The sequence below is a fragment of the Falco peregrinus genome, chromosome 13, assembly GCF_023634155.1.
Source record: "Falco peregrinus isolate bFalPer1 chromosome 13, bFalPer1.pri, whole genome shotgun sequence".
Lineage (NCBI taxonomy): Eukaryota > Metazoa > Chordata > Aves > Falconiformes > Falconidae > Falco > Falco peregrinus.
This window is the reverse complement of record NC_073733.1, coordinates 21,210,278-21,226,494: the sequence shown is the minus strand read 5'-3', so window position 1 is coordinate 21,226,494 and position 16,217 is coordinate 21,210,278. Positions and strand designations below refer to the sequence as shown.

Sequence of the window (16,217 nt, the reverse complement as noted above, 5' to 3'; positions counted from 1 at the left end):
TAGTTTCCTGTTGCATCAAAGTTGAATTGCTATGACAATATTGTACTGCCACAGTACAATACACCACTGTTATGGAATTAGCTATCATCTCATGTGGGTTATGTGATACTCAGTGCTGTAAATACATCAAGTCTTGTATTAGGCTTCTGTCCATAGATAATAGGCTTAAACAGTCACATTTTTTACACGTTTCATTGAATTGAATCTTATTGAGATACAGCTCAGTGGAAAACAGCAGTATTTCAAAACCCGTTCTTTGTAATAATGTTCCTCTAAATTGGCATTGAATTCAGATACAGGTCAAAAGTAAAACTTGTAAGGATCTAATATAATTCTTTGTAATAGATAGTGATTCCCTGCTTGGAAAGTATCCATGCAAATATTTGTAAAAGTATGTATGTGGAAACTATAAAATAGGCTTGAAAAGTTTGGTGCTAAATTAACTCAGATGAAAGCAGATTTATAGCTCCTCGGTGTAATGGCGTATCTTTGCACTAGGTTGGACTGTATGCTGCAATATATGTGATGTTCAACTACATTAGTGAAAGGGAGTCACATCCTGCCCTTTCTCATCCAGTTTTTAGTTCAATACTATTTTTTGTCTTTGAGACAAGCCCTGAAGATTTTATACAGGTCACTTTTTCATTCATGTATTTCCTTTGTAGGTAAGATTTAGGCCGTTCACTGTCACCATGAAGTGCTTACATGTTCCTTTTGCCACGAGACAGTCCATGATTCAGTCTCGCAGTCCTGGTTTTGGGACCCACATCTTCAAGGAGTGATGGCTGGGCTGAGTGATATTCTGCAGCCTGGGGTAGAGCCTGCTGACAGCCCAGAAATTGAGCTGTCAGTCAGGGATGCAAGCCCATCAGGCTCTGAACAGACATGCAGTGAATAGCGGCAGGTAACAGAGACCTGTGTGGTCCCGTGCGGTTGTCCATATGCTGGATTGAGGCTTACTGAAAGAGAATTATTGACGCTTTCTGTGGCTTTTTGAGGAAGGCAAGCCGTTAAGGGCTTGCCCGTTTAAAGCCTATTCTGTCTGTGTCTTTGCTAACATCAGCTGTAGGCTGTTCAGAGTGGATCTGTGTTTGTTCCCATTCTGACCACAGTGCCCACCTTGTCATTTATTTACATCAATGCTGAGCTTTCACATACAGGTGAAATAATCCTAAAAACATCTTCAGTGGCTTTCTTCTACATACTGTATAGTCAGATATTTTAGGAAATGAAAGAATAACCAGGATGCAAATTGCATAATAATACTGCCTGTAATCTCCAGTGGTTCACAGTTTTCACTGGATTCAAAATCCAAGTAGGACTACCTGGGTAGCTGAGCCAAGGTTAGCAAGGCTCATTATATACTTGGCAATATCTCTGGCACTTTCACATTTGGTTTAGTTGGACATCTTGGGTGAGCATTGTTTTGACAACAAATCTGTAATTTAGATTTGTTGTTTTGGGTATGTGGTTAGTGGCGTGATTCCAGCACCAACAGGCCCCTTCCTGAGAGGTTTAGTCTAGGTAGAGTGGGTAACAATAGTAGTAAAGACACAGCAGCAGGAACTTTGTCCCACTGGGTATGATCTCAAGTTGCTAAATGAACTGCATTTTATTTTATTATGCATTTATCAACTGTGCCACTGCATCTTTGCTGCTACAGTTAGTATTTAATATAGTTATACTGAATTTGTGTGTGTATACATATTATGTGCTGTAGTCAGCTTTCAGTTTCATTACTGACATACCCTTAAATTGAGCTGGTACAGTGTGTTACATATGTAGGCCTTTCATCTTGTCTGCAGCTGTGAATCACCACAATTCTGAAATTCAGTGATTTATTCCCCTTTTTCCTGTGACAAGTGTTAGTCGACAGGAAAAAATTAACAGCAGGAATGTTGAGGTCCTTTTTTATTGGCAGGCACAGTCATAAGTAATTCAGAAAGAGTTATTTAAGTTTTAGATCTCAATGAACCAAAAATTCTTTTTTTGGTTGGAAACTTACTTTGAAATGCCTTTCTTAAGTAAGAGCCAATCACTTCTTCTCTCTTGCAACTAGACTATAGTAACATACGAATAGTAGCAGTTCAGGTAACTCTTCTGACCATAGACCCAAACTCATTTTAAATAAATAATCAAATGATCCTGTAGACCTTAGTCAGGATAAATCTGTAAGACATGTGTCTTATGTATGGCATAGTTTTACAAAGAATATTATCTGGTATTGACTCTTTCACAATCTTAGATTTTTAATATAGTACTCTAGCAGTGCTTTTTAATATATCTGTTTTAAGAAATTTATAGAAAGCTCGTTTAAATGTTGTATTACTTTTTTGCACAGTTAAAAGCAAGCACAATTACTGCAAGAGGAGACTTTTGCACTTCTCAATTCTTAGTGCTTGGACATTATTATTTTTTTTTTCAAACTTTTCTAAACTTACATATCAACTAATTAGAGAACCTCAGCTTTCAACTATGAAACTTTGAGGAAAAAACCCAATGCTGCTCTTTGCAGTCTCTCCTGGCCCTTTCTGAGAAGAAAAGCTTGGAAGTGTGATTTTTAGAAACTTAAGGATTACACAATTAAAAGCCAAATAAAAATGTGCAAAATGGAGCTTTAAACATAAGAATTTTATTTATCCTTATGATTTCAGGGTCATGATTTATGAACATTTGGGCTTAGAAGTACTGTAACTAGGTCAAGTAAATGAAGTATAAAATAGCTTCACAGTTATACTTTCTGTCAGGTGAGTTGTCAGCCCTTAAATTGTCTGTTCCATCGCATTTCTTTCTTTGACAAATAAAAAATTTAATGAATCTTTATCAGGAAGATGTCAACACTGGTATCAATAATTGCAGATGTATTTGGACTTTGTGGCAAACGTGGAAACAAAGAATTTCCTGTGGGCTAGAAAAGGGAGAATAAAGCACAACACATTTCATCTCCTCTCGCCAGGCAGGTGGCTTTCTCTGGCTTACCAGGGGAGCCAGCGCTCCCAGGATGTACCAGACATAGCTGTCATCTAGAAAATAAATACACAGGTGTAATTTAGAGAGTGATAGAATAGAGAGTTTCTCTGCTCCCCAGAAGATCTTCAGGTGGCCAATTGAGGAACATGCAGGGTAAAGGGATTTGGCTTGCCTGACTTGCAGTACTGCCAGCAAGGTTGTCCGTAAGTCCTGTGCAATTTGTAAAATGCTATATTTGCAGAAATTTTGGGAGCAGCCTCTTTGTTAAAAAGTGTTGCATGACTTTCTCTTAAGCAAATGAGAAAATGCAAGTTTAGAAACAAACATGCTGGAAAACTATGCTGGGACGGTGGTTACTGTTAGTTCAGATCAAACTGGAAGCATGTCCTAGGTGTAGGGGCTGCTTTCAGTTTGGTTCAGGGACTTCAATAATGGCTTGGTTGATGGGAAAAAAAAAAAAAAAAAAGAATAAAATGCTTATTAAACTTAAAGACAGCACCAAGGTGTGTGTGCTATTTCACACACATTGGAGAATGGCATTAGGATGCAAAATGATCTTGACAAAATGGAAAGCTTGTCTTAAATAGATTTCAGTTCAGTAAGGACATAGGTGGTGTAAGAAAAAAAACTAAAGAGGCTCAAGTTATGCTATTTCTACCTGTAATCTAGGGATAAGGTATGTACCTTTGCTGTTTGTAGCACATGTTCAAGGAGTCTGAAGATCATGGATATAAACACTATGTCTTTAAGTTCCATCTGTATGTATGAGTACTTCACAAAGGCAGAATATGACAAGTTCTCAAAAAATACAATGTCTGTAAAGCAGGAAAATATAAAATGGTTTCCATGTCTGCTGAGTAGGTGGCAAAAGGTGCCTTGTTTAAATTAAACAGAGAACTAGGTTTGATGTCAGCCCCCGTTTCCCCAACAAACCTTCCCTGCTCGGACAGCTAGCCTAAGCATTGGTGTGGATTTGCCTAGGGGTGTTGTGAAATCTCCAGCACCGACCATTTCCAGAGGCAGGCCAGACTACTGTTTGTCAGGAATGATTTGAGTGTGCGTGATCCTGCCTTGGGGCAGAGGTAAGAGAGAGCAGGTGATCTTTGGAGGCCTATTTCAGCTTTATGATTCTGTGGGTGAACCCGACAATGCTGATACCCCAAATGCTGCTGCTCTTGAATTTTGTTGTTGCCTCACACTCTGATTCAGTGTGACTGACAGCTTCTGTCATATACATTGCTATAAAGCATTGGGGTAACTATGGAACTGGCGTATTTAGCAAAAACCAATATCCAGCTGTGTGTGTGGTGGTTTGGTTTATTTCTGCTGTGTTGTATTCTCAGGCAGTTATCTGTATGAGTGACATGACTCGGGCTATTGCTAAAAGGTGATTATGGCAATAAGTCCAGAATGTGAAGACCTGGGGGAGCATTTTAGCCTCTGCTGGTGCTGTGCTGAATGCCCTCAACACCACCTGCCTGTCCTCCCAGCCCCTGGGACCGGGGCAGGCAGGGCTGTTCAGAGACCACCTTGCCTTGTCATGTCCACCACCTCACACCGTTCCCGGGGGAGGGAGGTGGAGGAGGAGGCAGAAAGCATTTGGCAGGTGGCTGTCTCAGCTCACATACTTGATCGTTGCTCAGCATCCCCTCTTCTTATTATTCATAGTATTAGTAGTTAGCACTGCACCTGGTCTCAGTGGGGTGAGGAGCTCCCTTTAAATGTAGAGATGAGACCAGAAGCAGAGGATAACTGGGAATCTGGAAGAAAACAGAGGATGGGAGGGAAGCAGTTAATGGTAGCTAGAGTCTGAAGGACAGAAGTGATGTGATAGGTGGGTTAAGAGCAGAAAATTAGAAATACTCAGAAAGCTGGACAGTGGTCAAATGCAGAAGAGGTGGATTGGATGAAGTGAACTGAGTGGGATGGGAACAGGACTGGTATGAAAATGAAGAAAAAAAAAGTTGGAGGTTGTGTAAGCTGTGGCTAAGACACCTTCACCCCAAGGACCAAACCTTATGGCGGTAATTTCAGGAGAGTACTGTATGTGGACCTTGGTGACAGGCTTGGTGAATTGTGCTTCCAATTCTTCCGCGTCACTCTTGAAAACTGAAAGGAATGGAGATCATAGGTGCTAGAAGTGCTCCTGGCCTGGAAGGGAGAGATTCCTTCAGGTTGGGAAGATGTAGCAGAGCTGCCTGGGGCAGCCTGTTTTACCTGTTCGGAGTTTGAAGCGGTACCCAGTTCAGACGTCTGTGCATGTGAAACCATCTGTGGGCTGTGAGCTGGGACACCTGGAGACTGCGGTGAAAAGGGAAAGAGTGGCCATATGGGGGGGGGGGGTCAGCTGGTGCAATTGTCGCTTGTCACTGCTGCATACACAGCTTGTGTGGGGTGTGTGTGTGTCTGAACTAACCAACATACTGCTTGATAAGGGAAGTATATGTGATGTTATTTTGGTCTGTATTGACTTCTACTAATCCATGATTTTCAGGAAGAACACAGTAATCATGTACTACTTTCCATTCTTATTAATAAATAAATATAAATAAAGATGTGATATTGCACTTTAGTCCTGACTGAACAATTCAGTGGTATTAAGGAGTCTCTTTCTCTAACAATAACACCAATTCATGATGACAGAAGAAAGTTCAGATCTGTGATGCTTTAGGAACAAACTTCCACTGACGTTTTCACTCAGGGTGATGTTGGGGACCTTCCTTACTGAAAAACCCTGGAGGACTGAGTGGGAAGATTCTGTTTTGGAATGTCAGAGCTTTTTTCCACAATGTCCTTCTGTCCGGTTAAATGAGAAGGGGCCACACCGAGCCTGTGGAAGATGAGCTGTGGCTCTCCTCATGCCAGCATGGGCACTGTTTTATGAGAATTGCCATAGGGACCAGGATCTAGTTATCAGCTCAAACAACTTCATGTATGATTAATGTTAATTGCCCATTTTGCATGGATGACTTTTTTCCTGCTGCTGAATTGGCTCTTGTTGCCTTTGATGTGGCTGGAGATCCAGTGTCCTGCAATAGTTAGACAAGTGATCAGTTTGCCAGCACTGAGAGGAGACAGAATCAGGTTGCTGCGAGGTCAGGGTTTGCTTCTCTTCTTAAACACTGAAAGGTCAAGTAGAGTTTAACTACCATTGGCATTTTTGAAATGTTGTAATAAATGCCAGAGCAAGGAGATTATTTCAAATCCATGCTAAAACTAAAAACCTTAGGATAATAGGAAATAATTTTAATGCAATTCACTGATACTACGTTTATTGGTAAAAGCTTCAAAGAGTATCTTTCTCAATCACTAGGAGGTACTTCATGATCTTTGAGGACAGCAAAATTTTAATTTGTGATTGCTGTTCTAGTTTCAGGAAAGCAACTGAGATTGTGGGCTTTTGTTGTTGATATGCTTTTGGGTTTTTCACTTCTGAGTACTTGCACCAGTTACTGCCACTATTTACCAGAGCAATTTATGCAGCATGTCACATAGAACTTCTGTATTTCTCCTTTAAGCCTGATAAAATATGTTGCTATTGAAGAAATCTGTAATACATATGAGAGCTTCCTAAATCACAAGTCTAGCATATTTTTATACCAAATAGCTCAAGCCTTGTGGAATCAATAATTAATTTATTAACTGGATATCTTGAAAAAACAAAATCAGCAGTCCTTGCTAGACTGCCTACTGCCAATTCATAAATAGTTGATGACAAAAATGAAAAGTGTAGAAGTAAAATTCAAATCTTAACGATCAAAGTACTGGGTACCTCATCTATCACAACTTGGAATAAACATATCACAAAATGTGTCATATCTCATTGACACTGCAAAACATAATGCTTTCCCTTGTTATCTAGCTAACTGCCAAGTCTACAAAGTTTATAGGCTGCTAAGATAATGTGCTGGTGGTAATCCACTTCAGTTGCAGAAATATGAAGTACTGTTGAAATATATTTCTACTTCGTTTATTCTTTGCTCTCAAGAGGATAGGATACTATTTCAGTTCCTCCCAAAGAAGCCCAGTGAATGAAAAGCAAAACATCAGGATAAATTATGCTAAATGGTGGACTAGACCCCAGAGGAAATCACGCTTCTGTGGCACAGTATTCCTCCATTTATCTTACAAATGTTACATCTAATGTTAATTTTGTAAAGAGAAAGCATTCAAAGATTCATCTGATCCTTTAAATAATAGTTTTAGTGTTATAGTGTTATTTGTCAAACTCATACCATCATAACTTACTTTTCTAGTTTTGACAGACCATTCATACAGAAAATGTTTCGGGCTACTAATACATAACATTTTATTTCACAAAACACAAATAACCTAGTAATTAAACTCCAAAACTTAACAAATAATTGCCAGCAAGCAATTACCATTCAATTAAAGAGTAATTACATGGTTATTTGTGCCCTGTAAAATAAAGCATTACTGAAATCAGTAACGCAATCAATATTTTAGCAGAAACAGGATGCTGCAGTGATGGACCTTTCAACCTGTGCTGATTAAATTGTCATCCAAATAACAGTTTCCTAGTTAAATCACCACATGTTTATTTGTCTTGATTAATATGCAAATTCACTTCTGATTCTAGTAAATCTTCTATATTTAAAAGCACAAAAGTAGAGCGCTATCATACATCAACAGTGATGTGCTGTATGTTTCCACTGATTAATTACATTTCACAAAGTGTTGATGAATTTGTGGATTTTATGAAATATAGTTGTCTATAATAAGTGTAAAATAGAGTTACAAAAGATGGAGCTGATCAGTAATTTTAACAAAATCACAAAAATAGCTTTATTATATGTTTTGATTCAAATTAAAAATCCTTCGGATGTCTAGGGAGTATATAAAACATTGAGAGGAAAATAATAAAATTAACCCTCAACAGGAGTGGAAAATAAAGGAAAAACAGACATTAATGTGCGATTTCTTACCATTTTTCTATATAAATTTTAACTGTCAAATAAATACACTGCTTAAAACTTAATTTAGTCTCTGACAAATTTAATTCCAAACAAAATACAAAAGTGAACAACATGCAGATTAGTTCATTTTTCTCTTTCAGAGTTACTGATTTGGCAGGGGTGTGGTGGAGAAGGATGACAAGGATGGCTGTAGAACCTTTGTGTAAATACAGGTGAAACCCCAAAACTTCCAGTCATCTTCACTTTCAAGTAATTGATGGCCCAAGGGCTTTTTGCTTTTGTTTTTGTTTTTGAGAGATGCTAATAGAATTTAACCAGTGTAGAATTTGAGCTGCTATTTACTAAGCTATTTACTAATAAGCTGCATTTATTTACTAAATAAATGCAATTTATTTGCATTTATTTAGTAAAAAGAATAAAATTAATAAATTTATTAATGAAAAACAACATTGCACTTGTGTTTTAGACTCCATGGTCTTTGCTTGTGACTAACTTTTGTACTTTTAAATGTTTTTCAGTGATAATCTATCAACTAGTAGTTTCTCACTGAAGTAACATCTAATTTAGAATTGAGTCATTTTCCATTCACAAAGACCTATTGATAACAAACACAAAGTTTTTGTAGAGGTTTTAGAATCTCAAAGAAATACATTTAAACTTCTTTGAGGCTGATTGTTCCTGTTTATGCTTCCTTTGCTCTAGACTTCTTGAATATATAACTTTCTTGAATTAAATAAAGGTGAAGAAGAAAATGCAATAAAAGAGCAGTGTGACAAAAGATTAGGAGAAATATCATTTAATGAAGTTAATTTTTATATGCTAATGCCTTTAGTATTTATATGCTACTACTTACATAATCACAAATAATGTCTTACTCTCCCCAAATAATTCTCCTTGCCTTACAATTCATGCTCAAGGTATGTATTAGCAGTTTCCCCTGAATTACGAAGATTAGATATGTTCTAAATAGTAAACGTGCCATTTGTTGAAATTCTGGACTTTGTAAGATGACAGGAAGCGTGCTAGGTAGAGAGTATTGAGATAGACCAGTGTGATTTCATTGCTTGGTGATGTCAGCCCTAGTTCTGACAGGAGCGTATCTACAGCATTAAGTAAATCCTAGAAAAATTTTGAATCTGCTACTGTTTTTGTTTCTCTTGTATGTATCTTATTTTTAAATAAGATTTAGAGCAAACATTTATGTCCTGTCTCTCTGAAATTTCTGGTTTCACATTTAACCAAAAATGCCAGAAAATCTGTTTCTAGCAAAAACGAGACCAGAAGCATTGGGATTCAGATATGCTACTGAGGTGCTTTCTGTGAGTTCTGGTGTTCTTCCAAGCACAGTACCTTGTTTCGTGATGGGTGATATGGTTGCTGGTCATATCCAGGCAGTCCAGCTGAAAGTGTGAAGTACCTGCCTGCAGACTCAGCGGCAGCATCTCAGGGTGCTGGGTTTGGCTCTTGCTTCATTTTCTTGGTTCAGAACCAGGCATACAGCATTGAAGGTGTTCACAGGCCAATTACAGGGCATGGTGTTAAAGACCCAAATGGTTCCTTCTCACAGGTGTTGTATGAGTGAAAGTCAGACAGCTATAAGTAGCATCCAGCCTTTTTTTTTTCATTTCAAAGCTAACATTAAATTGGCGACAGTGGACCTTGATCTATTTTGAATGGGTTCAGCTGGGAGCAATTCCATTCAAACTGTTATGCCTACAGCTATGTAAGACCAGTATTTGGCCCCTTGTGGTTAAAGCTTTATAATAATATTCACTAAAAGGGCATGAATATGTTAGAAGTATGCATTATTTTTTTTTCTTCAGAGACTATTAAACCCCTTCTCCAAAAGGACCACAATCCCAAAGACACCAAACCCCAGAGAGAACAGTGCTGTGTTTTCTCAGTGGTGCTTGTGTTACTTGTGTAAGTAGGCAGGATATAAACGCAGTCAGTGGGGTTCTGAAAGGGAGCTGAGTGAGTTTTGGTATGAGCTTCTTTCATCATCTCCTAAAACTCTTCTAACCCTGGGCATTCTGTACAGGTCATTGCGTAACCACAGATCGGAGAGTTTCACTTCTGCTGTAGTATGTGCTGTGAAACACCGCAAGAGCTGATCTGGTGAACCTGTGGGCTATGTGTTGTCTACTCGGTCAACAGGGTCATTGACTTAAAGTGCTGTCGGTGCAAAAACTGCGTAATAAGGAACGAAACTCCACTGTCTCTCCTTCTCTTCTTCTAAAAACTGTTTATGAAAAATCATAAATAAAACGTTTCTTCATAAAATCTTTTAAAACTGTTTATTTTGTTAATGTTGTTCTTAGATTAATATCTACATACGGAGTTTTATGCAAAAGATTTGTTCGTATTTGAGCTTGAGAAGAGAATGTTTTGTAGTTTCGTTGATTCGGTTCTCCTGCTGCAGAAAGCTGCTAATTTTAGGGGGTTTGTAATTTTTTTTTTCATTGTGAGTGCTAGCTAAGCACTTGCACGTGCATATGTATAAGCACAGGTTTCTGTAAATCAAAAGAGCAACGATTCTTTTTTGTTTAAAACTCTCATGTACCAGCCTAATACTGTCTGTTAGAAAATATTCTTGTGCAGTGGATGATTGCAGCAGGTGATTTTAGTAAAGAATGGTGTGTGCATGTAACTTCCTGTGAAGCTCCATCACTCTTACTTTAGGCTTACTTGATTATAACCTAGTGAGTCTAGGGTCTTGTAGAAGCCTTTCCACATAGCCATCATAGTATGATAAACAAAGCATAAAAAAGAAGAATGGGAAAAGTACTGAATAAAATGAAACTCAAAATGGACAAACCTGGAACTAAAAAGAGGGGGGAATAGTTTTATAGAGATAAAATAATAAACCAACAAAATGATTTGTGCTACTTTGATGTACAGTAATACAAAATAACACTAGCACACTGTGAGAAATGAACAGGTTAATGGTACCTTTGTGTAGTGTTGCTAGAAGTTGTCTCCATTTAATCACAGAGTTTGTCTTACATTGATGGAGGGCTTTGCCACTGTAAGTTGATAGAGTGAAGTTTAACTTACATTTCTTTGTGAATTAGAAGTAATTTTGGAAATGCTTTGTATTCAAATCTCATTCCTTGTTACATTTTAGTTATTTTGTGCAGTGTTTTGCTATGTTTTGTCAAAAGCTGTATTATTCAATGGAATAAAATTTGTTTTGACCAAGGAGAAGCAGCAGTACTTTTCCAAACATAAGGAGGTTGCATTTTTATTAGCTGGCTTGGGGGGAAAGAGTTCATTCAAATGGTGCTTTGGTCTGTAAATCTCTGTATTATGATGGCAGCTGTATAGGATGATTATATGTATGCACTCTGATGTAAGGCATAAATATGGTAGTTGAAAACAATAGTTAAATATAACAGGTCTGTAAGCAGACCTGCAACATTTTGTATTAGAAACTGCAATTGTAATTGACAAACTGGTCAAGGGACGGTGAGATTTTTGACAGGTTGGGCTAACATTCTTGGTTTAACCGGCCTGTAATAATTAAAACCACCAGTCAATCCATAAAGATAAGTAGTCTGTTTAAGAAAACTTAGTGTTACATTATTGCTGCATCTTCAGAAGTAGGCAGTTATCATCCATGATTTGGAAGGCAAGATTTAAGACTGTGTTGTATTCAAAGTTTTGACTTCTTTAGGCAGCACAACTTTTAGTTTTCTGTGGTGCAGGTGTGTGGCATAGATTTCGGAGCAGTTACTGCTGTGACCCCTCTCCACCAGCCACCTGTAAGGTCGTGGAAGCCCTGCATAGTGGAAAAGCTTGGCTGCTGTATGAATAGTAGAGGTACAAGTGGAAGTGCCTTCTATGAAACGGTCTGGTTAGCCAGGCTGTGCTGCCCAGTCAGCCCTGAGCTGGTTCATAGCAGTGTCTGGAAGCAACGTGGCTGTACTCGTCCAGCATGGGGGCTGAGCTAATAAATTCTAGCACACACAGTCTGAATAGCTCTGGCATCCCTATCATTGCATCGTTAATTCACAACCATAAACCGTGGCTTGTGAGCAGAGTAATGCATCTAGTTGCATTTTCAAGACTTTACATGTGAATTACCCATGCACGTGAATTTCTTGAGCTCCATTTTACAGACAGTAATATTAAAGGAAGATGCTATTTAGTGAAGTAAGGGTATAATAGGGCTAGAAATATGGATTGCTTTCTTTCTGGTCTTGTGGTACAGATTAAAAAAACCACACCTTTCTATTAATTTATGTGACTTCAAGCTCATGACTGTGTAACCATAGGTGCTGTTTGGCAGTTCATTGTTAGTTCATTTGAAACCTATACAATTCTGATATGTTTAATCAACTTATTTTTCTTTTTTTCCTAGGCAAGAATTTCTAATATATTTTTTGTGTATCACTGATGGTTCGTATATTTTATACAAATCAATACCATGTGTAGAAAGCAGATATTTCAAAAAGAAAATACGTTTTCATTTATCCTCTTATTTCATCAGCTCACGACCAGGAAGACCCCCCAAGCGTTCGCTAGGAGTTGCAATACAAGAAAATGCACGTCTTCTGCCCCATGGAGTTCCAGGCCTCTTATCACCAGGACTTATCTCTCCAACAGGTAATAAAATCCATCAGATGATCAGCCTCATCTCTTCATACTGCACAGCAGTTAAAATAAACTAATATTGATCTAACTGCCTTGTCCTTCAGGGCTTTTTCAAGCTTTACCAGAGGTTACATTATTGGATTTTTTGAGTGTTCATGAAAACTCTGTTTTGTATCTGCAGTGACTGAAATCTAATGGATTTTTAATTTAGTTCTTTATTAATTGTAATTTCCTTACAGGAAATTCCATTAAACATGTTATTTTAATAAAAGAAAAAAACCTGAGAAAATGAACTATTGTCTCAGAGAGCCCTGTAGCATGCATTACTTCCTTTCAAATGCATGTGTATTTTAGTTCTCATGGGATATGAACAGCGTGGCTAATGTGTATTGTATTGTAACATCGTTAATATATGCTGGGAAAATACAGAAATGCTTGTACAAATTATAGAAGAAACACTTGAAAAGCAGATAAGTCCGCATTGCCACAGTGGATCGTACTTTAATAATCTGCATTCAGCATCATAATTTGAAAAAACTAGCATGAAAATATGTGGCATTATAAACAAGCCCTAAACATAATTTAATGCATAGTATTTTATTTCACTTCATTAATTTATTAATAAGAGTTTAAATTAAATCTTGTGCTATCCTGATGAGTGTTTTATTTTTTTATTAATTGCTGTGTGCTAAAAGGAAGTTTATTTTGGTAGTAAAGCTATATTAACAGAATATATTCATAAAAGTAATTGTTTAAATATTCAACAGACTTAACAGTTGTAGGATTACGGTCAAAGTCCAGTCTAAATATATTGTATCTTCATAATAACCACACTTAGTGAAGTGTTTAGCAGGATATAAAGTCATAGAACATCTTACAGGGAAAGCAGGGTTAAAAAAATTATTGATAAGGAATACAGTGACTTCTGTCTTGATCTTGCAGATTAGTCTGCTTGCAGAACCTGTTGCACTGCAACTAAGTGCCTCAGCGAGTCTTGGTGTTCAGGGGAGTAATAAAGTTAAGATCTTTAATTTTTCCTACGACAAGTGTCATGAGGACTTCACAGTGAACCGATAACTTTTATTATTGTGGAAGTGGAAATGAACTTTTCTTAAGCAATAATCACAGTAAGCTTAACTGAAGTAGTTAATAAAGCATTTTGCTAGAGCCAGGTGCCACGGTTGAGCTAGTGCAGCTTCATGTACTGTTCGTATATGTGGCAGGGATCAAGAGCTGTGTTTTCACTCTTAGGAGCAGTTTGTAAATGAGGGGTTTTTCAGTAGCTCTGTTGTGTTCTCAGCGCAGGAATTTCATTGATTTGGTGGTATTTATGTTATTACTGATAGGCAGGAAAGCACAAGAACCACCTTGCATTGATAATTTCTTCTCAGAAGTCCAGATTATTCCATATTCCTTTCCCACCCTGACTGTGTTGCAAATAGGACACAAATGTGCAAATAGGACATCAAATTGTGCAGACAGCCATATTGCTTTAAATTGGGACATATTTTAGGATGCAGTCTGCTGGGTATGGACAGTAAAATAGTATCATAAACACATTCTGTGTCTCACAGATATTTTGAGTATCACAGAAAAAAAAAAAAAAGTTAGATTTCTTGACCGTTGTAATTTGTTTGGAGCCTGAGGTGATGACTGGGATACAGCCCACTTTATTCAATACGCGGAGCGTCGCATGAGAAGGTTGGTCCTGGGAGGCTGTCGGTCAGCCGAGGCCCAGGGTGGCCGCTTTTCTGACCTTGGGAGCCGCTTGTGAAAACCTCTGTGTGACCCAGCACCAAAAGTCACAGACAGTGTGCCTCAAGCAGCTGAAAGGGAGTTTAGCGAGCAGCTTGTAGGCGGGAGAAAATGCACATTTCCAGAGTGTTGCAGAGTCACTGAGGGCCCTGGACAAGATGGGTCCCCACAGATGAAGCCACTCTGCCGCCAGCCCACAGCAGGGCAGCTCCATGCTGATGATCTCTGTAGTCTTGTCACTCAGGAATCAGAGCTCCTGAAGGTTTTAAGTAGTTTTATCTTGTTCATAAAGAAAAAACACTGTAAAAGTTGGGGGAATTGCTGAGTACCGAAAGGTGCCAAAAGAGCCACTTGTAAACTCAATGGGGATTTGAGCTGTTGTAAAACTTGATGGAGTACTGGGGATATGTCGTCTCCATTAGCTTTATACCTATTTACGTTTAATTACCAACTGCTTTGCTCTGGTTGCCTTCAGTACTTCTGCAATTGGATTCTTTCCTTTTGGCTGAACTAAGAAGAGAGTAGGTTTTAACACTTCTCACAGAATAAAGTTTTTTCTTCCAGACTTCCACGTGGGTGGATAATGGACTGGAATAAAAGTTGCAAGGATTTTAACCTGTTGTCTACTGGCTGAGTCATAATTTGGTTATTTATGATCTCACTTGCATATAATTTGCTGTGGTTCTGACAGTTTTGGCACACAGAATTTGTATGTAAAACAATCTGTTTCCTGCCTGTGGCTGCCCCTGCTCAGTGACCTGCCGGCTTAGCAGAGGCTTTCTGCACGGAGCACGCTCTGCTCCCAGGTGGTGTTTCAGACACCTGTGGGAGAGGGGCAGGACTGGAGCAGAGACTTGAGGAGAGTTTGCAGTGTGGTAGGGCTGGGTCCATCCCTTCTAGTAGAGCAGATGCTGATACAGAGGCGAGAATGACTCTTTACATGTTGGTGACTTCTTTGGTCACCTGCTTCCTCTAGCTGCAGTGTAACTGCCCAAAGCATTCCTTTTGGCTGTCTTCTTGTCCGCTCCCTGATAATCTTTGTGTCAGATTTTGCCCATTCTTTCTACAGCACGGATATGCAGATGGTCATGTTAATTTGCCTACATTGTTCTAAAAAAAATAATAAAAAAGTCACACTTGCTGTTCTTATGTGGCTACATATTTTCAAATTCTTATTTTCTAATGTGTCCAACTTGGCATCTGAGTTGTTTTCTTTTTCAGATAAGCTTATTTTAGTTACAGACTCCACATCAGCAAATGCAGCATGATTCATTCATCCATTTCATTTTTTCATTTTTACCTCCTCTTTCGTCTTCTGTCAAGTTGAAGTGAAGAAGCTGGCGTCCGGGCTTGCTGTTGGTTAGATGGATAGGTCTCAAGAAGTTGCTGTTCTGGCTGCAGAGCTCACAGATCTGTCTGTAGTTGGTATTACAGAGTGATGATTAGTAACTTCCTGCAGACTCGAGCAAGCCATCTGTGTTTCCACTCCTTGAAATGTGCTGTTATTTTCATCACCCATTTGGTTTGTGTCAGCTCAGTTTACGTGGTCATTTTCACATAATAAACAGGTAGTTAAATTAGGCATACTGCATTTCCCAGTGTAGAGTGTAATTTTTTTACAACTACTCTTATACATAAGTAATTTGCGAAGGGGCTATAAGTGAAGCCTTGACCTTTTTGAAATATTTGTAGGTACCTTCCACCTTTGGGTAGTGGGAACATTTGAGTTACGATGAGACTAGAGCAGCAGGGTGGTTAAAACTGCTGTAATTGAGAAAGATGAGGTGGCGTGTCTGGGATGCATGCTGCCAGGAAGGGCTTGCGTAAACAGCACAATAACCATGCCCAAACTGCGTCTTTCAAGAGCTGATCTTTAAGTACTGTCCATTTTATGTTAAGTTAGGAAAAAGTGGTTTTCTTCTTGTATTCATGTAGGAAATGTGGAAATCAGTGTGGTGC

The 16,217-nt window shown here is 38.5% G+C and overlaps 1 protein-coding gene across 4 annotated transcripts in view; it reads left to right on the top strand.

Annotated features, from left to right (window-relative positions):
• DACH2 (dachshund family transcription factor 2) overlaps window positions 1-16,217 on the top strand; it is a 311,011-nt gene that overhangs the window by 147,283 nt on the left and 147,511 nt on the right. For all 4 annotated transcript variants that reach the window (XM_055818287.1, XM_055818286.1, XM_055818285.1 and 1 more), the window contains exon 2: window positions 12,400-12,515. In XM_055818287.1, coding sequence (XP_055674262.1) covers window positions 12,400-12,515 — 116 coding nt within the window. The remainder of the gene's footprint in view (window positions 1-12,399; window positions 12,516-16,217) is intronic.